Below are 27,249 nucleotides of genomic sequence, written 5' to 3'. Positions count from 1 at the left end.
CTTGACAAATTTAGTTTTATAATTTGGTTTCTTGTGCTTAAAAAAAATAGTACAGTATACTTATCAAGAAAAAATCCCTGTCCAACTTGTACCGGCGAATTGTCCAACTTATAACACTATGTCCAACTTGTATCACTTTAAAGATCCTCTCGATTAGTTTTAATAGTTGAAGATATCTTAAAATAGATTGATATTACGGACTTTACCGACTTTACACTTTCAACTTCATTTAGTACAGGTTGTTAACATTTTAGATTAAAGGCTTAAAGACATTTGTCACCTTAAAATTTAAGATCCTTATCGGAGGATATGAATGATATGAATAAATTTTTTATAAGCGATTTACAAATTTAATGCTTAATGCGCTTTTTCCCAGAATTAAGCTCGTGAAAGCAAAGTTTCTTCTTTGCAAAGAAGAAACTTTGTAAAGTTAATGATTTTTAACGGAAATGGTGTTTCACGTTTCTGTACTGATTTATTAATACGAAAATTTTAATCCATTCCTCTCAATGGAGATAGGCAAAAAAAATCGCAAAAGATGAAAAGGTTTATTCCCAGAAATTGCCACACCTTCTCCTACGATATTTTGCCACATCAGGTTAATAGCATTAAACAATAACAATTTCAAATTTATAAGACACTTGAACGATATGGAAAATGTTGTAGGTTGAATGGTTATTTTATAACCAAATTTGAATGAACATTAATTAAAATAAGACAATACAAAATTTCCTGTAAACTTAGTGCAATAAATAAAAATAGACAATATATATATTGAAAAACAATAGAGTCGTCGGTGGAATTAAAAAGACATTAAAATAAGAAGAGAAAAAAAGAAGTCTTAAAGCATTCAATATACATTTTAAAATGCCGCGTTGGTAATTAAGAGTAACAAACGAAAAAAAATTAACACTATGCGTTACTTCGCCTTCCATCAATAAAATTCGTGACCTTAATTTTATGGTCTGAATACCGCTAAAATGTGAAAAATAAAACCTAAAGTGCAGAGAATATCATGTCCAATGCAATATAACTATATACATTTTTCCTCTCTTCATCGAACATAATACTCACACATTACAAAATGAAAACAGTGAATTTCTCTGCTTTTCCACCCAAATCAATGAGCGTGCAGAGACACTTTATCACACAAAAACAAAAAAAAAAGAAAAATGTCATTCAAGTATGGCAAAATACTATGACAAATAATCGTATTCAGTGAAATAATTAAAATGTTGCTCATTCACTGATTATTGGGTTAAATAGTGAGCAACAAATGAAACTTTCTTTAAATTAACGAAACAATAATTTCATATATCAACCAAATGACTAATACAATGTGTCAATTTATCATTTTCAAACACTAATTTATTGATTGTTTTAAATTGCACACAATACTTAAATATTGGCTCATTGAGAACTTCAGAATACAAAACTGAGAATTGTTCTCACACACAACACACCACACAAAATGGTTAATCATTTAATAACAATGATTTAATTTTCACTCTTTTCCGCAACAAAACATTAAATTTGTAAAACAATCTCCATATTGTTAAACATTTCTCTAGAATTTCTCTTTTCATGACTCTCACTGCTTTCATCCCTAATTCAATAAAGTACAATTGACACATGTTTCATACTCTATTGACCCAATATCTCATATTATCCTATAAACTACAATTTTTCATGTCTGTTCACTCAATTTTCTCCTCAAAAAGGGAGAGAATTTTGTATCATGTACATAAAATGGAGCAAGACATGTAAAAAACATCCAATAAAACTATTTACTATGAAGAGATATTCATGGTAAATGAATTGGTGAACAGAATGCAAAATTGTCACTGATTATAACACAAAAAAGTTCAAAATATAGCTAGTGAATGGAAAGATGAAAAAGCTTCTCTTCTAACATTCAATACGTTATAAGAAAATTGATTTTCCCAACACAATTTTGCATTAAACAAATGCAATAAATTTATTGATCTACTCATTAGAGATATTTACAATGATGCATAGAAATATTGACTCACTTGCCAATATTATGCTGTGTATACAAAAATTTTTGTTTTGTAAATAAGCATTTGACATTTAGGGTAGAGTAAGCCCTTTTCGCCACATTAAGGTTTTGTACCCTTGTAATTCTTACAATTTTTGTCGAAATAAAAAGAAATTTTCTGTACAAGTGCTTTGAAGCATTGTCTCTCTAATGATCCAGGAGACTTTCCGGGAATTTTTGGGCATCTAGTTGAAAAAATACATTTCCTGCAACAATGCATGTTTCAGTACTTTTCGCCACTTTGTAAACACTTTTTCGCCACTGTGTAAGCACTTTTTCGCCACTTGTTTTTAATTGATTTTTAAGAAAGAGCAGCTTTCGAAAACCCGCAAAAGTACATTGCACAGTACTTTTCTTATTTAACATCTATATTAAACAATTATTAGAGTATTTCGTATGATTTTTTGCACATTTTTTGTTTGCGACAAAAATCAATTGACATAATTACGTCTGTTTCAACTAAATTCCGCGAGGTGCGCCACTTGTAAAATGCTTGGAAAAATTAGTGGCGAAAAGTACTTACACAACCGAAAAAAGTAAGCCCTATTTCACCACATCCGTATTTCTTTATTTTTTTGCAAAACATTATAAAATAATTATATTAGAGCGAAGCTTAGTTAATAACAAAGTGACTTTCAGTGAAAAAATATCAAATACTGTACTGCAAAAACATAAAATATTGCAAGACAATTTGTCTGAACGTTGACAAGTTTATTAAGGATTGCATATTTTTTTGGTGACTGTTCACCTTGTCGACAATTTCTTCAATTAACTTGCAAATAATCTAGTCGGTGGAGCACCAGTTATGGTTTTCTGATCCGTTGGACTAGAGGTTACGAGGTAATAGTCATTTCGTAGTTCCATGAGCTCATAATTCCTTGAAAAAGTGATTTTATTTGTAGGTGGCGAAGAAGTGCTTACTGGCGAAAAAGTACTGACTCTACCCTAAATGAGAGGAACTTGATCGAACACTTGGAAACCATGTTTACAAAAGAAGAGTAATTCCACAAGTTATGCCCAACGCACAATAACTTTTCTTTAGTAAACATGTTTTTGACATTTCATTAAGAGTGAGTGAGATCTAGATCTAGGCATCTCGCTCACTTTCATGGGAAATTTTGAAAACATGTTTACAAACAAAAGTTATTGTGCGCTGGTCATTATTGCCTAGCGCATAATAACTTTTGTTTGTAAAAATGTTTTCAAAATTGTCTATAAGAGTGAGCGAGATGACTAGATCTACGTTTCATTCACTCTAATTGAAAAGTCCAAAACAAGTCCAAAACACTAAAATCAAAAATATTACATTTCGAACATAAAACTTTGGCGCTTACATGCTACTATGCAGAAATTTGGTACAGTTACCCTAAGTCATTTTTCTTATTTTGAAATATATTTTACAAAATTGTCACAGTGATATTTTAAGAAGTTCATATACTTTATTCTGAGAAAAAGTAATGATGGTGTTGTTTGATATGAATGAATTGGTAAATAATTTATGGGAAACACTAGAGATTTTTGAATAAACTCACTTGTATTTAATTTGAAAGAATTCATGTATTGACGAGAAAAAAAAACAAGTTGAATGATCTCAAATTGGATGCTATTTTTAGCAAAACCAAAAACAAAAAAACATCTGAAATTAACTAGGGTCGGAGGAACGTCTGTTCGACAGGGAACCCCTATTGACACTTTTGTCAAAATGTTGAAAATTATTTAATGTATCTAGTAAAATATAAGTAATATAACGTTTTTTCTGTAATATACCTCTTACTATAAACAGAGATGTTCAAATTTCATATCCCAAATACTACAGAGTAGGATGTCAATAGGTGCTGACACGAGTTCTTAAAGTGTCAATAGACGTTCCTTTCACCCTATAATGCCCATTTCCAGTTCAATAGGTTACAATAAATAAATATAATTTTGTTAAAAGCAAACTCTCCATTGTTCTGATAATTTTGTACAGGAGTGTATGCAAAAAATAAATTTCAAGTGGAAAAGTGAAAAACTAAATTAGCTTTTATAATGCTATAAGTTTCTCAAATGGCTCCAATAATGAGAAATTTAATGAAATTTTCTCAAGTATAGTAGATGGTATATATAGTAGAAAAATGTGTTTCGTCTTTTGACCTTTACTTCTCACTCTCTCTATCTCTCTTCTTGAAGTCCCTATCTTTGCTTTCTCCTTTATACATATATATTTATATATAAATCTTATATGTAATACCATATTGTAATGTGAAGAATGCAAAAACAAAAAAAAAATGTTTTTCTTTCACACAAATACCAAAGTGACAGATAAAATATCAAAAAATTGTGTTTGTGGAATTCCAAAAGGCAATACTTTAAATTGCAATCACTTCACCATTCTTCATTTTCTTTTTTTTTTATATATTCTCTTCCTTCCATACCAATTTCTCATCTCTCTTTCACAACATACAATGTTGTTTTGTTGTTTTGGTGTTTAAATAATAAAATTAATTTAAATTGGAACGAATAACTGTCATGTTGCTTTTCTTGTGTGTTTGATTTGAAAACAGGGAGAAAGAGCTTTACGAATAAAAAGTGGTACAAGAATACAAAACAAAAAAGTCTCACAGAAGCAGAGTTAGTGATAAGCCTGTATGACCTTATGGAAATTGTGATTCTTTCATTAAAGATTTTATTTACGTGTATATTTTTGAAATTTAAAACACAAAAGGAATGTTACTTATCCAGTACAAAGCTTTCAATATTGATAGATGTTTTTTGTAATCTGAAGTTTCCAAAAAAAAATACTTTGTTATTTAAATATAAATATTTAAAATTTTGTCTGCCGGCCGTCACTTGACAGTTAACCCTTTAAGGACGATTGGGTCACCGGTGACCCAAAAATGAAATTCTTCCTACGATCTTCTAAAGTTATGATTTGTTCTAAAAAGTTAGAGAAGTGATTTTTTCTGACCCACGATTTTTTACCATCTCGTCCTTAAAGGGTTAAACAGTTGGATATAGTCACGGACTATGGCCCGACTTTAATATCGTTAACCTAACATTTAGAAAATTAGAAGTTTTCGAAAATTAGAAAATGTGATTGCGATTCTCTTAGTTTTTTGATTTGTTTCAGTGATTTCCAGGTGGACATCTTACTTCATCCATATAGGAAAATAACCCTAAATCATACAAAACAACGATTTTGAAAAGTCAAAGTTTAATCAGCGCTGGAAAGCATACCTATTACTCAACTGATATGGACAAATATGCATTCATTTGAAAGATTATTACCAGATAATTATTTTTTATAAGAAATGCAACTATATTGCTTGTAACACATGTACAAGAAGAATCTTTTATAATTTTTCAAATAACTACTTTTAAAATTGTACATGCAATAGAAAAAGGATAAAAAAAATGATAAACTAATTAGCTAAGCTCGGTTTGAAAATGTTTTTGAATTGCCCGTTGAGAGATACGTTCCTCACGGGAAAGGGAGTTAAATAGGGCAACTCTTTTTACAAAAAGAGTGCGGTAAAAAAGATCTTACTCTGTCCTAGGCACTAAATATCCCTAAACAATAACCGAACGCCGCCTTGTCAAAAGGGAATTCAGGTAACTAGGTGATCCAGTTGTCACCCAGGTGATGCAGAAAGCGAAGAGCACGCATTTGAAGATAGGACGGTAAATCGCAACTAAGAAATACGTCCGTATGAGGGGTAATGTGATCAAAGCGACCCAGCGAGCAGATATCTTACACAGTTGTTAAAAATTACTTTACACCGGTTAATCGTATCACTACCTAAAAGGAAAAGGAGATAAGAAAATATACGGGTCAAAGTAGCGCTCGTGTGAAGAGCAGGCGTGTGTCATAGGGTGTACTGTACCGGTAGCTTAGGAGGGTATATAGGGAGTAACTGATTTTTCGAAAAAATTGAAGGTTAAATGATCAGATCAAGATAAAGGTTTGTTAAACATCTTGGTATTGTTCGTACTAAATCAGCAGCTTAAATCCGTAAAGCCAGAAGCCTCAAAAGCCAAGCCCAAAAATACGAAAGTCTGTGAAACCAAAATTCCAGAATAGTCGAAATCCCAAATGAGGTCAAATTCCCGAAAGCCAAAATTCCGAAAAGCCAAGATCGCAAATGGACCAAAATCCCGAAAAACCATTTTGAGGATTTTGGTTTTCGGAATTTCGAGCAGAAACTATTGAAAATATCGGAGGTATCCAAAATCCTGAAAGCCAAAATTCCGAACGCCAAAATCCCGAAAGGGCCAAAATCCCGAATGTTCAAAATCTTGAAAGGAATGAAATCTATGGAGTAAAATGTTTAGAATAATTTTCCGGGACATAGAAAATTTCCCTTTTTCATAGAAAAATTCCGAGCAAGCTCGGGTGCAATCATGACAGTAGCTTATGACACTTTTAGAATTCGGGATTTTGGCTTTCGGGATTTTGACCGGAGCCCAAAAATATATCCTATTAAATTCTTGACTATTTATCAAAATTGTAAAAAGTTTTATAAATCTGTTTTATCTGATTTTTTTTGAAATCTGTCAAGATTGATTAAGAAAAAAAATATTGAGAGGCTTTCAAAATCAGTGGTAGTCCGAATCGATCGACCGGTCTTACCGATTTTGGCAGCTGATCATTTTCGAAATCAAATATGTACAAAACATATACCCTGTGAATTTGAGTTCAATCATGTAAAATTAATGAAATCGCAGCATCTCAATAGCTGTGATTATGAAATAACTTCAGCATCTAAATCGAATGTCATATAAGAAATGTTTGTGTGTAAATACATACCGTATTACCAACTTTTTTTCTATACACATCTTCTCGTCATCTTCTTCCCCATTATTACTATCATCATCATCGTCAATGCTGCACATCCGTAAATGTTTAATATTACACTTAATTTGCCCCCCTTTCTCCCTCTGCCACTCCCATTCTACCCTTGTATAGCATTATAGTATGTTAAACACCTTTATAATGCATTTTACCGACAATTTCGTACTGTATATATATATTGCATATATTAGTAATATATCTGAATATATCTATACATTTTAATACTATCCATGTAATCTCACATACGGCTGACTAATATTGCATGTAACACAAACGTGCACATTTCACCTATAATACCTATTTAATATCTAATACATAGAGGTGAAATTCAAGTAATGTTCAGAATATATCGCGGAAGATTGCAATTCATAGAGTTATTTCAATTCATCTCTTTTATATAGAAATTTTAATACAAGTAAAATGCATAACATTTTGCAGCTACTGCCAAAGAGTGATAGCGTTTTAATAGTAAATTTGTATAAATTCCTTCAGTATATCATACTTCCTCAATTTCTCTTAAATTATTATGAAAAATTTATTTAATTTATTACCACATTCCAAATGTATCAAAGTAATAGGGATCGTTTGTAACGTATAAATTTATCTCATCCACATTGTAATCTCCCACCTTCAATGTCTCAATAAATGATAAAAATCACTATACTATTCATCAAAATTATGTATTATTAATCTATTACACCCTAACGAAACCAAAAAAAAAATAACTACGATTTTTTTTTAACATATTACTATTATCAAAGTTGAGAATCAGTGCATTTTGCCTTCATTGACTTTAAAAACATCCAGTAAGAGTCGCTAAAATATCCGCTTTAAAAGCATAAAAAAAACCAAAAAGATATCGCCATTATGTTGGTTAGTGGAGATTTTGTGAAATTTGCACCAATATGAATCATCAAATGGGCACACAAAAGAGGTATTTTATAAAATTCCTCTATGCAGTTTCACGACCGTGAGACTCGCTTCACACCGCCAATATTTTGCCTTTTGAAAAATTCTTTACTTAAAAAAGAAAAAGACCTAGTCGGAAATTCCATTTAACCTTCTCACTAAAAAAAAACAATTTTTAAAGATATAAATTTAAAAAAAAGATTATAAGAGGAAGCGAGATACTTGGAACATATTTGTTGCGGGGTTTAAAGCATTCAAAAAATCATTTTATTGCAATGCTATTCGGCTTAAAGGTGGTAAGTTTAATTCCTTTGTAAATTTATTATTTTCTGAATTGGTTAATAAAGTGAACCTAAAGTTTTAACTTACTGCCGATAAAATAGATTCAGGAACTAAAAAAAACCATTCCGAAATAAAAATAAAATGCTTAACAAAGCACATTTTAGAATAGTTTAGCATAAAAAAGGCTGTCCTAGATAATATTGACTTATGGGGAGGTCTTGTCGAAGACCGGAAGCCAATATCTCTTACCATTTGGCCTCTAGCCGTGTCACAAACTTTCGAAAAAATAAAAGTTTTTTCTTGAAATTATTTGAGAAAGATACAACAATAACGGGTACTTTACCGAATAAGTTCGACGCAGCTGGGTTGAAAATTTCAAGACCTTTTAAAAAATTTAAATTTGAGTAAATCAGTTGAAAAATAGACCTTCCAAACTCTAAAGTGGATAAACATTGACATTCGAAAATTCGATATCGAAATGGTTTTCGAACATGAGTGTCAAAGGCAAAATATTCATCTTCATTCAAAATATTCAGTTATTACTAAACGGAATCAAACCCTTTTCGAAATAAACAAAAAAAAACATGGTTTTGGAAAGGAAAAAGAAAAAAAAACTGTCCTAGTAATGTTGACTTATGTGAAGAGGGGTCGTTGAAGACCAGAAGTTGATATCCCTTACCGTTTGGTCTTTAGCCGAATCACAAGTTCAAAAAAAGTGGATTATATAACTAATCTCTCTTTGAGTTAAAGAAATAATATATATTTTAAATTATATAATAACAGCTTAGTAGTAGGCCATAAATCTAGTAGTTTATCTCCGGTTAGAATCAGTATTGGGTTCAAACACAAGTAGAGTTTGATTCTCCAATAGTGTCTTAGATAAAAGGTAAATGGAACTCTATTTGCATAAAATGTCGTTCATGTTCGAAGAATTCAAATTCAATTGCGAATTTTCATACTAAATTTTCGCACAAAGTAGGGAAAATTTATGAAATATTACTCTAATAAATCAGCAAAAGAGATACTCAGTGATTATGGAGCGATTTAGTAATGGAACAGAAACAGTAAGCGTCGTTGCTTTGTGTTTTTCCTCAAAACAAAGTGAAGATCGACACATTTTGACATTTGAGAACTTCGAAATTCGAACAGCTACCTTGCGGAATTATCAAGAAGTTGGCTTTTCAAATAGATCTTCGAATTTTTTAAACTCTACTTGTGAATGATAAGATTAGAAGACTTAAATTTAGAAATTAATCTTCTTAGTAACAAGTAATGCAGAATGTTACTGATACGAAGAAAATTTCCTAGATAAAGGATCTCCTTACAAGTCATAGCCATAGATAATTCCCCTAATTCTATAATTATTTCCTAAATTTATATATTATATTAAATGCTATTATTTATTAACTATATTTCTGAGACTTTGCATTATGAGCGAGTGAGATCTCTATAATTTCATTTCCCTCTACACCATCAATGAAATGTCAAAAGCATGTTTTTAAAACAAAAGTTATTGTATGATACACAAATTGCTATGGAGAACCCATCTCGATGTAAAATCGTGATATTCTCCCATTTAATTGCAATTCAATTAATATTCAGTGATAGATTGTTATGCTTCTATCGTTGTTTGAATGTATAAACCAGTTATTATGAATATTGATGAACTACTTCATTGTTGAAATTCAGATACATAAATCATTTGATGTAAATTGAATCAAATATTAAAGTCGGAAGTATAAAATCTAAACAAAATTTTCTTTTCTATTTCAAAAGAATTTAAAAAAAAATATTCAAAATCAAAATATTATTGAAATATTGTTTTCAAGAAATTCACAAATTTGAAAATATAATCCAACATCTTAATGCAAATGTTTCTGAACAAAACAACATAATAATACAATCTCTATGGTTTCCTATAGGAGTTCATCCTCAAAATTGTTGAAAATTTCCTGAAGCAAGGACTTGAGGTTGAACTTCATAGCAATGTTTGAATTTATTATTCTCTCAAATATCATCCAGCTCAACAGTATGCACAAATGCTTCTTATGTTTTCTCTTTGCTTGGTAAATATGTTTCCGGACAAGGTACAATGATTGAAAATACTGTGGAATTTATTTTTAGATTTCACAGGATTAAAAAAAAACACAACTACATATTTTCCTTGATATTGAAATGCATTAAAATTGTGAATATGTTTAGAAAACTAAGCTTATTATGTTATTTACAAGAAAATACTCCAAGAATGAATCACTCATGTGGTACTTTCTGCTATATGTTTTTTTATCTCTTTCTTTCGCGTCTTCACCTTTTGCATGATTCAGTTGGGGGCAAGTGATTTAAACGAAAAAAAACAACATAAATAGAAAAACAACACACATAGAGGTAAAGTATATTCACTGGAAATTCCAAACCACCAAAGTTAATTACGTGAAATACATGCAAAAATTTATAATTTTAGAATCAACCATTATGCATATTTATAAGAAAACAACAGAAAGTGACACAATGAATTTATGGTGAATCGTCATAGTTTCCTATTTTCTACGATTGTTGCTCGAACTTCATGAAGCGAAAAAGCAGTAAATTTATCGTATTTTTTTTGGCAATCGGAATTTCGGACAAATAATGTCAAACAGTTAGAAATGTAACTTGGGGTCATCGTGTCATTAATATGATCTTTACTAGTTTATACAATCAGAGAAGGAGTTTTTCTACTATCTTCATCGTTAAGGCTGTCACAGACGTCAAGCCGGCGGTGGACGTGGACACTTACGTCTTATACTTTCATCTTTGCTCTGTTAATCTGCTTCTAAGACACTCTGAGTTTTAATGGTCATTTGGGAATCTCTCAGTGGCACAATAGGTAAGACCGGTAAGACCATTGGCTTGGGCAGCAAGATCTCTGACTCGACTCTTACAGCTATGAGTTCGAGTCACGCCCGGTGGAAGCAACTGAATGTTTAGAAAACGACCACAAATAAACGTAAGAAAATCCACCGCGTTTGACCAAATACTTCAAGAGCATGGAAGAAGCATTCAATACGGGGAAGGCGTTCCTAGGGGATCTACGATCAGCAGATTTTTCCAACATGGGGCCATTGTAATGATTACATTGTAATACCAAATAAAGTGTCTCGATATGATTAATAATAATGGCGAATTCTGGTTCTTTTCCGCAAAAGACCTTAAAAAGAAATTTCAGAGGGATATACTGATTCATTACTGATAAAGGAAGCAAGAAGTTACCTTAGGAAACTGTCAACACAAAATAGAATTATTTTATTCTGGGTCTCAGGACACGATATGCTGGGAAATGAGATTATAGACAAACAATCGAAACTCTGTAGGGAAAGGTCTTTCATAAGACTCGAACCTGTGATACGTGTACGCAAGGAAACAAAAGGAATGATCAATTAAAGAACATTGTTCTCAAGGAAAACTAAAAAATATTGGGAAAACATAAATGACTGCAGATCCACAAAGGTTCTGCTAGAAAATTCAATGAACATTTTTGCCCAATTATCGGACTACCTGAGTGCCCATCTATTTAAGATGAACCTGGTCTACAGCCCGATATACAGATGGTGCAAAGCTGCGCTTGAAAAAGTGGAAACTGTCCAACTCTATCTTCACTTTTAGACGCGTGACTTTTGGACAAAACACCACAGACTTCAAGGATTTTCAGATTATCCGATTGAGTGATCTACTCAATTTCTGGATCGAAGCAGAAAACGACATTCGGATTAGGGATTAAAATAGAAAATGGTTTTAAGCAAGTCAGACTGATCAATCCAGATTTCCAAGACATTTCAGGATTATACCTAAACATACTTAGAAGCAACGCCAAGACGGCTATGGTCGTAAGGAAGTGATTGAACCACTATAATCTGATGAAAAAGGATGGTAAGGATGGGATGGTCATTACCGATCCAATCTAACATGTCTTATCAGTGAGAGCCGTTCTTAAACATTAGAATTAAAGAAAAGCTTACGAACCGGAAGGGGTCAAAGTCACCAACAGGCGACAAAATCACCCGTATTTACGGTTATATAAATTGAATTGAATTATATTAAATCTTCATAAATTTACTTTTTAATTTACTTTTCATAGGTTTTAGACTGTAGCCCAGTTCAGAGAGGTATCGAAATCCTAACTAACAACCAGTTTTAGTGGCTTTCCAAAACCTAATTAAATTATATTCCTTTTGTATTAATTAAATGCTTCGTCGAAATTTGATCAAGTTTTATCTGAAGCGAAATTAGAAAAGATAAGTCGTATGTCTCAACCTTAGCTGTAAAGCATTTATACCCCGTACCCGACTCCTCAAAAACTCGTTCCTTTTTATGGGATATATCGAAATCGAGGAAAACGATTCCCCAGAAAAGCTGTAGAAGCCATTGTTTGGAGACCTCGATCTCGGTGCAGACCTAGGACAAAGTGGCTGAATCAAATTCAAGATCTTGCCTTGGAGTGCCTTAAGATCGAACCCGAACATCTTGCTAAAGTGGCGGAAGATCGACAAACGTAGGCTGTTAAACTGGTTGCCCTAAGCTCGCGATCCCAATAGGGATAAGTGGTTGAAAATTATGATGATACTGATGATTTATCGAAATAGAGTCTTCTGATTTTTCTTTAATTTAGCGTTCTATTTTGAAATTTGTCTAGATGAATTATTTCATTAATACACTATGATAACCTTGAACTATTCCTTTCAAGGTCAAAAGTAAAACAATTGTAGGAAGCATATTTTTCAACCAATTCTGACAAATTTGGATTTGTTGGAAAGGTCTTCGAATCCCTGATTTACATGAACCGGTTATCAACCTGTAATCAACCAGCCATGGACCGATAATTCACTTTTCAATTTTAAACAATATTTTAGGTAATCTATAAAACGTTTCAAATCGGTTGGTTCATTTATGAATATAGCATCAAAGTCACGAGTTCGAGTATTTCGCAGAGCTACGACACTTTGCCATAGCTTTTTTCCTCTAATATAACAACCCAGTATTTATACATATTCAGTTGATATTCCTTGATTTTTTTACGCATTCCAATATTGATGTTGGTCACCTGCATTCTCTTTTATTCTTCTCACTCTTTCATAACACACATGCTGCCTGACAGATTCTTGCACAACACAAACTTTAGAAACTCTATATACAGGAAGCTATCGTAAGAAGAAATTGCAATAAAAAGCCATACGTGAGGAATTGTTGACTTCTTCACTGAAGTAATATATTGATGGAAAAAAAAAAATAAAATAAAAGGTTGAGAGCAAAAAGTTCAAATTCCGTTATACACAATAGAAAAGAAACCTCTAAATGTTGGCACCTTTCTTTGAACAGAAAACTCATCTCTTGAGATCATGTGGCAAGAAATTGTCATGTTCACACATCAATTCCGTATATACAATTTTCTTCTTGTCGTTCATTTCTCTACTAAAGATATAACGTTATACAACTTAGAAGACATACTAAATACCACAAAATTCGATTGTCTCTTGAGAATTCCATTCTCTCTGGAATCACTCAACGAAAAAATCCCCTTGAGAAACTGGATTGATCGACAATGGATTGGCGTTCAAGAAACAAATTGTGTCAGGAAAATGAAATGTACGAAAAGAAAAGAAAATGAACTCAATAAGATTTACACTGTTTTATCTTTAACTTTGTGGATATGGGTTGCAAATGGAATTACATTCTAGCAACTTCAATGAACAACCGTGTAATGAAAAATCATTCTTTTTCAAGTAGCTAGAGCACATCAAAACTGGAGAATTAAACAAAAATATACAAAAGAAACCAAAGTGAATTTCTTTTTTTCTTCTTTTTCTTTCAAAATAAAAATCAAAGGAGCAAAAAAAAAAAACACCAAAAAGAACATTTTCACTTGCAGAGAGACACAGATGATGCCTCACACCGCTATGCAGATTGGTTTCTTAGAAAGGAAATCATGGTGTGATTTAAAATTATGTACTCTCGAAACAGAGAAAAAAATAACATACGAGAAAAAATATTATCAACATCTCCTTAACACATGCTGTGTGTGTTCTTTTATATCAGAATTCAGACACACTTTTTCTCAACACACATCATATGTTGTAATAATATATCTTAAAACTTGTTCAAAAAAAAAACATTAAGATTACTAGCACCACAGAGAAATAAAAGAACATTAAGTATTATATGAAAATAATTAATAAAGTTCGACTATGACACGAAGATTTTACACGATAATCATTGTGATACTATGCAAATGTGTAATTTTTTGAAATACTCAAAATGTAATCAAAATATTCGAAAACTAATCACTTGTTCGTAAAAAATACACAAAATTCATTAAGCACTCAAAACCAAAGGCTATATTAACAAAGCCTTAAAAGTTTAATTATAATAATAAACGGATTAAACGTTTAAATTACTGCAAGGTAAGCACTAAAAGTCCTTTATTACGGGTCTAACCATCCGAACAAATTAAATTTCGATAGAATTGGTTTACGACTTTGCGCTTTAGAGCTGTATAACTTTTGACCTTGAAAAAACTTTAAAAGGAAGATTTCAAGGTCATTTGACAAATTGATGCTTTAGCGAGGAAGCACGAGAATGCAGGAATAACTTGAACTATTTAACGAGCCCTAGATCACGCTATCAAATAATTAAGGCCTTATCATCATAATTTTCAATCGCTTAGTTGGGGTTGCGGGCCTATGTCAACTAGTTTAAGAACCCAAGCTTGTCGATTCTCCACCACTTCGGGAAGATGTTTGGATTCGTTCTCAAGGCGCTCCAAAGCAAGATTCTGAAACGATTCAGTCACCTTGTCCTAGGTCTGCCTCGAGGTCGACGCCTCCTCACAATGACTTGCATAGCTGTTTTTTCTGGGGAATGATTTTCTAATTAAGGCCTTATATCCATTAAATTTTTTGCCTTTGTTTTGCTTAAATTATCTAAAAACCTTTTAAGACCAACGTATGACATGATCTATTGTTTACAAATAATTTTGAATGCCCGAACATGACAAATTTTTGAAATATTCCGAATGTTGCAAAACTTTTAACGCATTTTTCTCGAAACTACTTTTACAATCACGTCAAGCAATAGAACTGGAGTAATTGTGCATTTTGAAAAACGGAAAAAACTTTAGTCAGAAAGAGAAGTGCAACCTAAATGCATCAAGCACAATTTAAGTTTTCTGAAATTTTATTACATTTTAATACATCAACGCTAAGACGGCGGTGGCCGCTAATAATTACAATGTACTTGTGTTGTTCCTTATAAGCATTGCTGATGAATAAATATCTATCTATCTATTTATTTCTTTTTATAAGAAATTTCATTAATATTACATTCAATTCATTCGAGTAAATCTGTATTGAAATAATTTAATTTAAAAAAATAATCAAAATAATTAAAAAGTCCGGAAAATGAATATATGTATGCTTCTGTAAAGCTGTTTACAGACTAGGCAAATTATTTCAATAATAACATTTCAAAGTGATATTGAAATAAAACTTCAATATTGAAGAGAATATTGAAACCAATATATCAATATTCGCCTACACACAGAACAAATTCACTTCAATATTAAAACTTCAATATTACAATTTATTAAAATACCATTCTAGTCAGAGATTCAGCTTCTTTTAAACATCGAAAAACTCTTGGAATTAGCATGTTTATGAACAGGAAGACATCTCAGAATATCATCGTAGACAGGACCAAATATTCTGCTGTATATCCAGCGCAATTCTTCCCAGAAACTCGTCTTTGTCAGGGCTTCTCTCTTACTTCCTCCAGAAAATCTCAGATCTTCCGAGATTTTGCTGCAACTTTTGTCAAATACGCCCGGAATACTCATGTTAGTTAGAAGATTTCTTCTAGTTCCTCCAGGAAATTACAGATCTTCTGGGATTTTGTTCTGTATGTTGTCAAGAATGCCGAAAATACCCAAGTTGGTCAGAAGATTTCTCCTGGTCTCTTCAGGAAATCATAGATATTCTGGGATCTACGGAACCAGGAGAAATCTTCTGACCAACTTCTGTATTTTGGGTGTTCTTGATAAAATATAGAAGAAAATCCCAGATGATCTGTGATTTCTTGGAGAAACCAGGAGAAATCTTCTGACCAACTTGAGGATTCTGGGCGTATTTGATAAAATACACAGCAAAATCCCAGAAGATTTATGATGTCCTGAAGGAATCAACAGAAATCTTCCGACCAACTTCTGTATTTTGGGTGTTCTTGATAAAATACAGAAGAAAATCCCAGAAGATATGTGATTTCCTGAAGGAAACAACAGAAATCTTCTGACCAACTTGAGTTTTCTGGGTGTATTCGACCAAGTGCATAACAAAGAGGAACTGTGATTTCCTGGAGGAAGCAGGTGAGAGGTGCTAACCAAGCTGGGTTCTTGGGAAGATTTGACAAAATATGCAGCGAAATTCCAAGAATCTGGGACTTTCTGAAGGAAGCAGGAAGAGGTGTATCCTGATTTGAAATTGGATTTTGTATGTGTTTTCATTCATGAACAAGGAAATCCCTGATGTTCTGAATGAAAAATATTCCTGACCATTAAAAAACTATAGAATGAAATATCAAATCAATTTGATATTTAGAACTTCTTTGAAGTTTTATTTCAATGTAACTTTGAAATTTTTTATTGACATTATTTGGCCTAGTATGTAGCCATTAAATTTATTGAAACAAATATTGCAATAATTGCATATACAATGGAAAATTTTCTTCAATATTCAAACCTTTATGTCAATAAATCTTTGCAATGTGGAGGCAATCCTTTTCAATATTGGATATTGAAAAGAAATATTGCAATAAATTTTGTCTAGTGTGTATCCAGCTTAAAACTAGTTGTGTGACATATTTTGTCTATGTTCATATAACTTTATGATAAAAAAATATCTCATTATGTTGCATACCAAGTATAAAAATAGTCAAAAATGGAAAGCAAATGAATTATGATTATTTATTATTATTTTTATCCCATGAGGAAGTCATATTTCCGCATATGTTCACTCTTTTCAAACTTTTCAACCAGTAAAATGGCTCTTGGTGCTTAACTGGATGATGCATGAAGAATGTGAACAATGGATGTGTGATCCATAATTATATGTCGCAAATCATCATCATCATTAAGTTCTGATTAACACCGCCCTATAAAAGGCAATATTGGACACAAAAATACTACTACTGGCCTTTTGCAATTATAACATTAATCACATCATTTCCCGAAGAATAGATTAATATCTAGAGGGATTTGAACTTTGTGTCCATTCTGCTTTATAGGTCTATATAGAAGAATGATAAAGTTTTAATGGAAATACTGCAACATTATGATATAAATAAATGTACATTATAACATTATTTTACGTCCTTATGCATTTAAATATAAATTATATGATGTAATTAATTAATGTTCCTACATATTAAAGTCAAAACTAATATCACTATAAATGAAAAACAATATTATTATCTTTCCATCATGAAACTTTTACTAGCCCTTTTGGTAGAAGCTTGCTATAAATGCAATTTTGATTAGAATAAGGATCCCAAAAAATTTGCATAATTTTTCAATTTACTTATTTAACAGACTTTTGATATTTTAAGCGGCAAAAGAATCAACATGTTGATCTCATCCGCGTAGCAAAGTGCATTTGAGGTAATTGGAATTCAAACCACCCGCAGAACCACATCATTTTGAAAGACTTTTGCAAACACAAATATTTCCACGAACTCATTCCACGTACTTTTTCATCCATTATTGGGGTAATTTTGCATAGCACATCTATATACACCCGAGGTGGTCGACGTTATATATTTTGAGAATAAACAAGTTTTCCCGCAAATCTGAGGAATAATCGTATCTCATTGAAAACGATAAATTTCAAATTAATTGAAATTTAAGAATAACTTTACAATATTATAATTACAATCTTAAGAAATGGGGCAAGAAGTGGCGAGCCGAAAACGTCTAAATCCGATAGGGGAAACCGGGGCAGTTTAGCCAGAAAATGATATTTTTCATTGCGTATAATTTGTAAAAAAAAAAATTTGTACCAGGCTGATAAATATTTCAATGAACAGAAAGGGATATATTTAATTCGAATAAGTAGTGGTTTTTTCAATATTTTTTCTAAGACAGACTTGAAAAAATTGAAAAAAAAAATTAGATTGTATTTTTCGCATAAGAATTACAAGCTGTATAGTGTATATTTGCCGCCAATTAGGGAGTACTTTGACGAAGTGCTTCATTAAACTACTCATTAGTCCGCCATTTTGTAATATTTTTTTCTGAAAAACATTATTTAAAGGCCTATTCTAGGACCTTGTCAATGGGAAGGCGACCAATGAGCATAAGATACACTGGGCTAAACGCTCTGGTCTTTGGCGTGCTAAGCTAATCCTGGAACCAGACGGCAAATGAAGAAAAGAGATCTTAAATCTCAACAATACACTAGTTAAGAACGCTAACTGGCCTGCTCACGGGACACTATGCTCCTGGCTCCCATGTAAAAGAAATAGGCATCAATATAGAAGAAATTTTCCAATATTGTCCAGAGGACGAAGAAGACAATATTCACAGCCTGTGCTCCTGTCTGGCATTTGGGATACAGCGGAGGATATTTCTGGACGATTGCCCTACGTCTGTTTTGAAATGGTCGCAACAGGTAACTCTACTGTCTCTTATTAAGGACATCAAAATAAAGCTCTAATAAATAAAGAGGATGGGTACAATAGACTAACCAGTCGCAGTGTCTGGGCCTGCCGTAAGACCATCTAAATCAGAGGTGTGTAAAAACCGTTGAAACCGAATAAACGTCAAAATAAGTTTGTTCAGGTAGCGTTTTGACCATTGACATACAAGTTTCATTTGACGTTTGCTCGGTTTCAAACAGTTCTTGCACACCTCTGATCTAAATACTTTAATTAAAAAAAATAAAGGGACAAATTGATATTGTTACAATTTTGTCAACAGATTTTTGTTGAATGGAAGAACATCCTTTTGACAAACTTTTAACAAGAGGCCGTCGATTCGACAAAAAATTTCCGTATTCTTCATAGAAGAACATCCTTTTGACAAAGTTTTATGGGTTCATAAAGATATTTCGGGCATTTTTATTATCTTGAGAATAACCATAATCCCGGAATCCCCTGTATGTAGTACACGTTTTTCAATTTGTCATTGCCCTGGTGCTCAAACAGTAAGAGTTATTGACTTAAGGCCTCCGGTGGATACTTATAAATTTCTGAAAATTCGTCCAAACGATTTCTAACATTTTCTGTATAGATTCTTGGGGTAGGGGGAGGCTTTGAACTTTTGCACACAAAAATGATGTTCAAGTTCAGTGATTTTTTCTGACTACCATGCAAACCGTATTGATTCTCCAACTATATCAAAAAATCTCTTACTTATAGGGTTCATAATCCCACCTCAGATAATCCCAGGAAATCCTCAGATTTTCCTCTAAAGAAAAATGAAAATTTAATGGCGATTTGTGCGAAAGTTCAATCAAGTTTCCATCTTCGCACACGATGCACATCAACATTGAACACCCTATTTTTACCTTAAATTTTGCACCGGACACTTATAGTTGCACATTATTATTTGAAGGGAACTCTAATCTACTTGATTAAACTGATTTTATAAGGAATAAAACTTTTTAATATCACTTTTTTTGGAACTTTTCTGAGAGATGTTTTATTGACACTAAAAACCATTTTTTTTGCTTGATTCCATGAGAATTTCACTCTGGAAACGGTAAATCTGGTGAATGCTTTCTTGAAAAGTCCAAATATCACCAAATTTACACTAAGCAATAAGTTTTTTAAGCTAAAAATTTACCAAAACTCTGCAAGCGAGAAGACCGCAAAGATTCCACCATTCCTCGACACGGAGCCGGATATACTAAAAAACGTTTGAATGCGCATCATTGAATTGGATTTAGCACAGAGATTGAGCTTCAGAGGGTGAATAGGCAATAGTTAAGATTTATTAAGCTTTACTTTTTAGTGGTGGATCAAATCGGTAGATTACAATAGATGTGAATATGAGGGTTCGCATCTAAAATGAAGTTTCCTGGAAAATGTGCGAAGAAGCAATGTCTTCTATGTGCGATCGATCAATGTGAGTCAAGTTTGTGAAATTTCTTCCACCCACAAAAGCGGCTTTCTTCATCCCAAAAGGTTTTTACATAAATATAAATCCTAATAACCCCTCAACCTCCTGTGATATTCGTTTTTCAGAAAAGTGATATTAATTCTGCAAAATCGTATGAAGTATTACACTTAATTAAGTATTGAAGTATTATTTAATTTTTGCTTCCTGAAACTAGGAAAAAAGGATTAGACTCCCAATTTTTTCAGGAAAGGTGGGATTTAAGAATAGCTATTGAAATATATAGCCATAGGTAAGATTCATAAATGAATACGGAAGAAATACGAAGTGTTCGAAGGTAGCGTATGTGCGAACGATCAAAGCTTTCCCCTAGACCAGTTGGAAATTTCTTCCATTTATATGACCGAAATATTCATCATTTTGAATTTTTCAAAGCCCAAGCTCAACAAATTTAGTTAATGGATTTCTTTTTTCAAAAGTATTGTCATTTCTAATTCGGCTTCATCGGTCATAATATTTAGAATATCCCAGGAAGCAAATTTAGATTTTAAAAAAAGCAGAGTTTTCAGCATATTTTTGCTGAGTCGATCAGCAAAAATATGCTAACCTGTCAGCAGTTTTCGAACAAAGAGTGCTAACTAAATATATGGAAATGGCACTGCATCGCGAGTATCATTTTCAGCTGAATTGATATCGATTAGCATTTGGTGTTCGCTGAAATATTCAAATTAAAATTTGCTCATGAAATCAAAAAGGATAGTGCACCACTAATTTTGCTTACAGTCAAATGTGCTAATCCGGGCGCTTCGATATCTGGATCATATAATATTTTTATTTTATTTTTATAATATAGTCACTACAGTAACATAATTGAACTATTCAAGTTTGAAAAAAAGCAAAAATAATATTAGGTGAGATTCTTAACAATCTCACCTACTATAATCCTAACAAAATTTCATGTCGTCCGATCGACCTCAAATTTGGCCAAAATGTGTTTCAGCACTTCCTGATCACGAATATATATGTGGCTAATTTACGTTCCCGGCCGGCCGGCCGGCCGGCCGGCCGGCCGCTCTTTGGAGCTTAATAGCTCCTAAACTAAAAAAGATATCGACTTGCGGTTTTCGGCAAAGGTTATATATCGGGTGAAAATTGCAACTTGGTGCATAGACCCCCCACCCCCCACCCCTCCTTCCGCCATTTTGAAGACCCCCCTTTTTTTGTTTTCTCAATAGCTCCGCCCCTATGGCATTCAGCGGACTCAAATTTTAGTATGTTATAGCTGGGCCTTAGAGCTTTCCATCAATACCAAACTTAAGGACCCCCGACCCCCCTGACCCGAGCTATAAGGGTCCAAAAAAAATTTCTTAAAATGGCCATAACTCCGGTTCTAATTGTCAGAATTTAAAAAGTGAGGGCTTTTTGGAAAGCTCTCGTGAAATGCCACTTCCCCTTCTAACATCGCAAGTTCATAAAACCACCGCTAGGGGCGCTTTTTTTAAAAAGAAAATTTTTAAATCTTAAAAGTTAAATAACTCAAAAATTCCATTGTGCATCGGGCTGAAAATTTAGTATGTTGTAGCCGTTGATTATACCTATCAAACAAAAAAAACCTTAAGTCGATCTAAAACCCCTGACCCGAGCTATAAGGGGTCAAAGTTCGAACATTGACCGGCCTCTATCTCCGGTTCTAATTAACATAGCGACCTAAATTTTACCTTTTTGGTTTCGTCTCGATGAGCACTTTCAGATGGAAGTTCAAAAAGTCACCATAGGTGGCGCTGTGATAGCGTCAAAATTCATCGAAATTCAAAGTCACTTTTCTCAAAAACGGCATTGTGCAAGTTAATGAAATTTTAGTATGTTGTAGTCCAGTCTAGGACGTTTCCAAAATGGTGCGTATGCGCGCTGTGGTTTCAATAGAACCGGAGATATGAGAGGTCAAAGTTCACGAAATTCAAAAAATCATATCTCCGGTTCTATGTGACCGATTTTGATGAATGAGGGCTTAAACGAAAGATCTCACCAAATGCTACAACTTTCTAGAATATTTGAACTTCGTGGGACCAACACCAGGGGCGCCACAGTCGAAAAACCAATTTCAATATCACATAACCTCAATTATCTCGACTGTCGCTGAACCGATTTTGATGATTACTTCAACATAATTGTAGAGCACATTTGTCTCTACATTTCGTCCATACATCATTTTCCACTCAGACTACGCTATCACTCCGATTTTGCCGTTTAAGTGTGAAAAAATTGATTTTTCCAATAATAACGCTTTGAAATCACTCAGATGCCAATTTGACTGCCTCTACTCCACCAAGACACTTAAAATAGGGGTTTAAATGGAAAGTCCCGCAAAATACAACAATTCTTTGATTTAGTTGAAGTTCAACAAATGAACACTTGGGGCACTCTGGATGAAAAAACGAGTTAAGAAACAAAAAACCTCGCTTATCTTGGCTTCTGAGTAATCGATGAGATCATGTTCTATGGGAAAATTATAGAGAACATTCTGGTCTACATTTCACCCATATAACACTTTTCTGTCAGTTCATCCAAATCCTTGACATTTTGGTTCAAATACAAAACTTGTATAATTTCACGAATTTGATTCAAGATAACTGAATAGAGTCCCCCAACTTCAGCTCTAAATCGAATTTGCATGCACTTCGAGTTAGCTCACGTTAAGAATCTCACCTACATAAGCCGGTTAGGATTATCTGTCCCTTTTTATCGATTAAATAAGTGAGTGTAATCGACTCATTTCAATCTTGTGCCAGCTGGGTTCTTCATTAAAATTTTCTACCAGTGATATTTTCGTTAATGACAGCTGGTTGATTGAAAACATTTATTGTTTTTTCCTTGTAAAAAAAGTATTTTAAATCCAAAGGTTTAATTAAAAGTGAATTAACGAAAAGGCGATCCACTTAGTGCATGCTGACTTATTTCAGTATTATCATTATTTTATAAATTTTCTTTAATATTTTTTCATATTTTTTTTATATTATGTTTCTGAATGAAACAGTGAATAATTCTATGAATTCAGAAGAAGTAAAAAAGAATTTCATCAGACCAAGAACAAGCGTTTAAGTAGCACTCTACGGAAAACGATCCAGTTACCCCACCTTACTATATGCATTTCCAGTCCATTTTCTTCTCATTCTCAATTGAAATTTCGCACTTATCAATCATCAGTAGACTCTAAAGCAATGTAAAGTTTGAGACCTCAATCTCTGATAATTTATGATAAAATCGACTTTAAAGTTTTTCAGATATTTTTTGTGCAAATTGAAGCAAATTAGCGGTGGTTCCAAATAAGAAAAATGCTTCAAGTTTGCCCATAAACCGAATTTGCAATGTAAGAATCATACTTTTATAAACTGATCTAGGCATATCACTGGCTTTTAAGTTTATATTGAAACTTTAAAACTTTATCTACATAATTTCTTTCTGTGGTTATTCGTTCTCACCAACTTTCTCACAATAGTAGATTATTTGTTGAAAGACGATACAAGATGCAATGTTATTGTATTTAGATGATGTGTCTCATATGAAAATTGTCACATAAAACAAAATATTTACATTTTGTGCGAGACACAATAAAATCCATAGCCCTTGAAAATGTTTATTAATTCAGAAGCTTATGGAGGAAAAAGTGACTTGGATAACACGTATAATTGGCCATATAAGACTTTCGATATCATCCGAATATATGGAGAGATAAGAATAAGAGAAAAGGGACTCACATAATGGCCATGAATATGGTGCTGGACACCTTGCACACTTCCCTGTCCATGGATTTGCTGATTGTGGGCCGTGGACAATATCACATGACGTAGAGTGCCATTTTCATCGACGATCTGTTGCATCAGGTGGCCGGGCGGCACTTGGACGGGCATTGGAATCGGCGGTGAACCACTTTGGGACACCATTGGCACTGTCACAGGACCTGCAGAGGACACAGAAAACATCTCACAATTAGTATCCTAACCATCTTCAAAACCCCTAAATTCAAAGAAGGAGCAAAAATTCTCAATTTTAGTTGTATTTATTTAAGAAAAATAAACAAATCTCAAGTGAGACTTAACACAACTTCATTTTACATTATGTATTACTAATGTTTCAATTATAATTCATTTACATTATACCTAACGTAAGGAATAATGTGAACAATAAATGACCGACAGAATAAGAAAAGTATATATCATTTCATTTGTCCAATAAACAAATCTCGTAAATTATATTTTAGACATTTTTTCATCTTTTTGAAAAATGCTCTTAACCCTCTACCAAGTCCCAAAAGCATCTTCAATCTGGGAATTGAGAGAACAGTGTATCATAAAGAAATGTTTGGAATGACAATAAGAAAAAAAAACAATCTACCAACACATATCGTCTTAGTCAGTTTCTTGGGAAGAATAAACCATACCTAAAAGGCTAAAACCATAAATTATTGAGTGAAGAAGGTGAATTTAAATATTATTTGCTATTAATCATATGCCACGAAAAATCCCCTCTACACAACAAACTGTATATTGAGATAAATTGTGCAAATACAAATAGCCTAAAAATTAATATATGAGCAAATACCACAAACTGAATGGGAAAATGTCAAAGAGAAAAAAAAGTACATTCAAAAATTCATTGCAATTATTTATAATGCAATAAAATAATTTTAAATATCCACCATATTCCCACATTTTAACTAAAAGTTCTGCAAATATGAATTGACGTTTTGCTGCATAATATCATGATTTTAAAATGCAATTAAACATTTTAGAAATAGTTTCACATTTTTGGAATTTGTAGAAAGTTGCTCTTCATTTTTTCAAAAATATTTCAGAAGTCTTTTACTCTCCCCTATCTTGAATTGAGAACTTTATCTCGAATAGAAAGTGGTTGTAAAATAAATTAATTTGGGAAAATGAAATAAACAAACAATTAAAAAAAAGTTTAAACATATTGAAAAATATTTTCTCAAGATTCAAGATTTTATCAAAATAACAAGTGAAAGGGGTGGCAAAGCATACCAGGTTTTGCAAAGTGCTCGAACTCGTGAACTCGTTAAAAGAACTTTCGCATCATTTACCGTTTACCGATTCTTAATCGATTTAAACCGATTCGTAAGTTTCCACAAACTAATTTCAAGAGGAATAAAATTGATTTTCGAACAAAAATTACTTATCGGTTCATCACCGGTTCATAAAACGATTTGAACCGATTTATAAATCACTCAAAACATTTCTCAAAATATTTTTAGATTAATATAATTGAATTTCAGATAAAAACTAGAATCGGTTATGAACCCATTCATTACCGGTTCAAAACCGATTGGATCCGGTTCAGTTTTATCGGAAATTCCAAGACCTTTCCAACGAGTACAAAAAAATCCCATTCGGTTGATGAATGCGCTCTTCAGAGCCTTTTTAACCTTTGACTTTGAAAAATCGTTATTAGGAATGATTGAATGGTATTTTCGTACATGCTCAAATGTCCGCCTGGGTAATCTCTAAAACAGAGGTGTGCAAGAACCGTTTGAAACCGAAAAAACGTCAAAAGAAACTTGTACGTCAATGATCAAAACGCTACTTGAACAAACTTATTTTGACGTTTATTCGGTTTCAACGGTTCTTGCACATCTTTGCTCTAAAACATATTCGAAAATGAAAAAAAAATCACATGACGTGTTTTGCAGCAATCCCAAAAAATATGGTTTTGGAACGGTACCCCGAAGGTTCCAAGTCACTATTTCTAACCGTTTGGCCTCTAGAGCAGGCGGCAGCCGGACGGACGGACAGACAGACAGACGGACAAACAGTGTGATGACATTTGTCAGAAATCTTCTAAAACGCGAAGATATGTTGAGAAAAGTGGGCTCTCTCCATAGACTCCATGAAGAGAGTACATGGAGACCATGTACTCTCTCCGCGGAGTTCGAGCAGTAAAATTAATCTTAACCCCAGAATTCTTTAAGGAAAAGTAATGCATCGGTGATCCATTTGTTCTTAATTGATGATTTTTCTTTTATAAGCTTTGTATTTTGTTTTCACTCAGCTTTAATAATTGCCAAATCTTAAACCTTAGCTTTCGAAACAAGATTAGTATGCTTTTTAGAGTTTTATTATTGTATTATAAATTAAACATTTAAATGCCATTCTAAATATTTTCTTTATCTTTATTTGACTATAAACCTGCTCATGTTAATCTAAAGAACTAAGAATTTCAGCTAATTTGAATACGAATCTATAAAAGTCAATCTTCGAATATATCAGAGGTACGTATCACTTATCATTTTGAACCATCAATGTCATCAATACTTTTTATTGTCATTCATTATTCGTTTAAAAAAATATATATTCATTAAGAACGCTTCATAATGAATTAAAAATAGGAGGAAGTAGGGCACCTTTGAAGTGGGGTAAGGTAGAACGAAATTAGACGCGCAGATATCCTAAGCCAAAAAGTCTCTGAAGCTTATTACAGAGTAGATTGTGAGGAATGTTATCAAAAGCCTTGGAGAAGCCCAGAAAGACCAGAATGCTGAACATGGCTCTATCCAAAGACAATGCAATGTCATGATTGACTCTAGGGAGAGCTGAAACAGTGTTTTGATCCTTACGAAACCTAGACTAAAATTCACACAGGATTATAGCGTTCCAGATGTTCAAAAAAAAAACCCTAAATTTAAGAGTTTAAGAACAAAAAATTTAGTTAATTAGAGAATATTGACTTATGGAGGGGTCGCCGAAAACCGAAAGTCAATATCTCTTACCGTTTAGCAACCAGGATGGTGAGAATTTGGAAAAAAAAATTGGATTGTAGAAACTGCTCTCTCGTGGAGTTCGAGCAGTTAAAAATATATAAGAAAGTGTTTTTTTTTTCTTTATTAGTCGATCCTAAGGAATGGAATGAGAAAAAAGATCACATTTCATAAATAAATTTTTAATGTTTTTAGACGTCTTAAATAATTCACATTCATCAGTATTAACAAAACCAGAAGTAATTATTACCATTCCCAATATT

The 27,249-nt window shown here is 32.7% G+C and overlaps 1 protein-coding gene across 5 annotated transcripts in view; it reads right to left on the bottom strand.

Moving 5' to 3' along the window:
* Positions 1 to 27,249, bottom strand: part of LOC129808023 (fibronectin type-III domain-containing protein 3a) — a 191,039-nt gene that overhangs the window by 45,972 nt on the left and 117,818 nt on the right. For all 5 annotated transcript variants that reach the window (XM_055857674.1, XM_055857679.1, XM_055857678.1 and 2 more), the window contains one exon: positions 23,973 to 24,175. In XM_055857674.1, coding sequence (XP_055713649.1) covers positions 23,973 to 24,175 — 203 coding nt within the window. The remainder of the gene's footprint in view (positions 1 to 23,972; positions 24,176 to 27,249) is intronic.

This window comes from Phlebotomus papatasi, chromosome 3 (genome assembly GCF_024763615.1).
Source record: "Phlebotomus papatasi isolate M1 chromosome 3, Ppap_2.1, whole genome shotgun sequence".
Lineage (NCBI taxonomy): Eukaryota > Metazoa > Arthropoda > Insecta > Diptera > Psychodidae > Phlebotomus > Phlebotomus papatasi.
The sequence above is the reverse complement of the archived record's forward strand: the minus strand, read 5'-3'. Positions and strand labels throughout refer to the sequence as shown.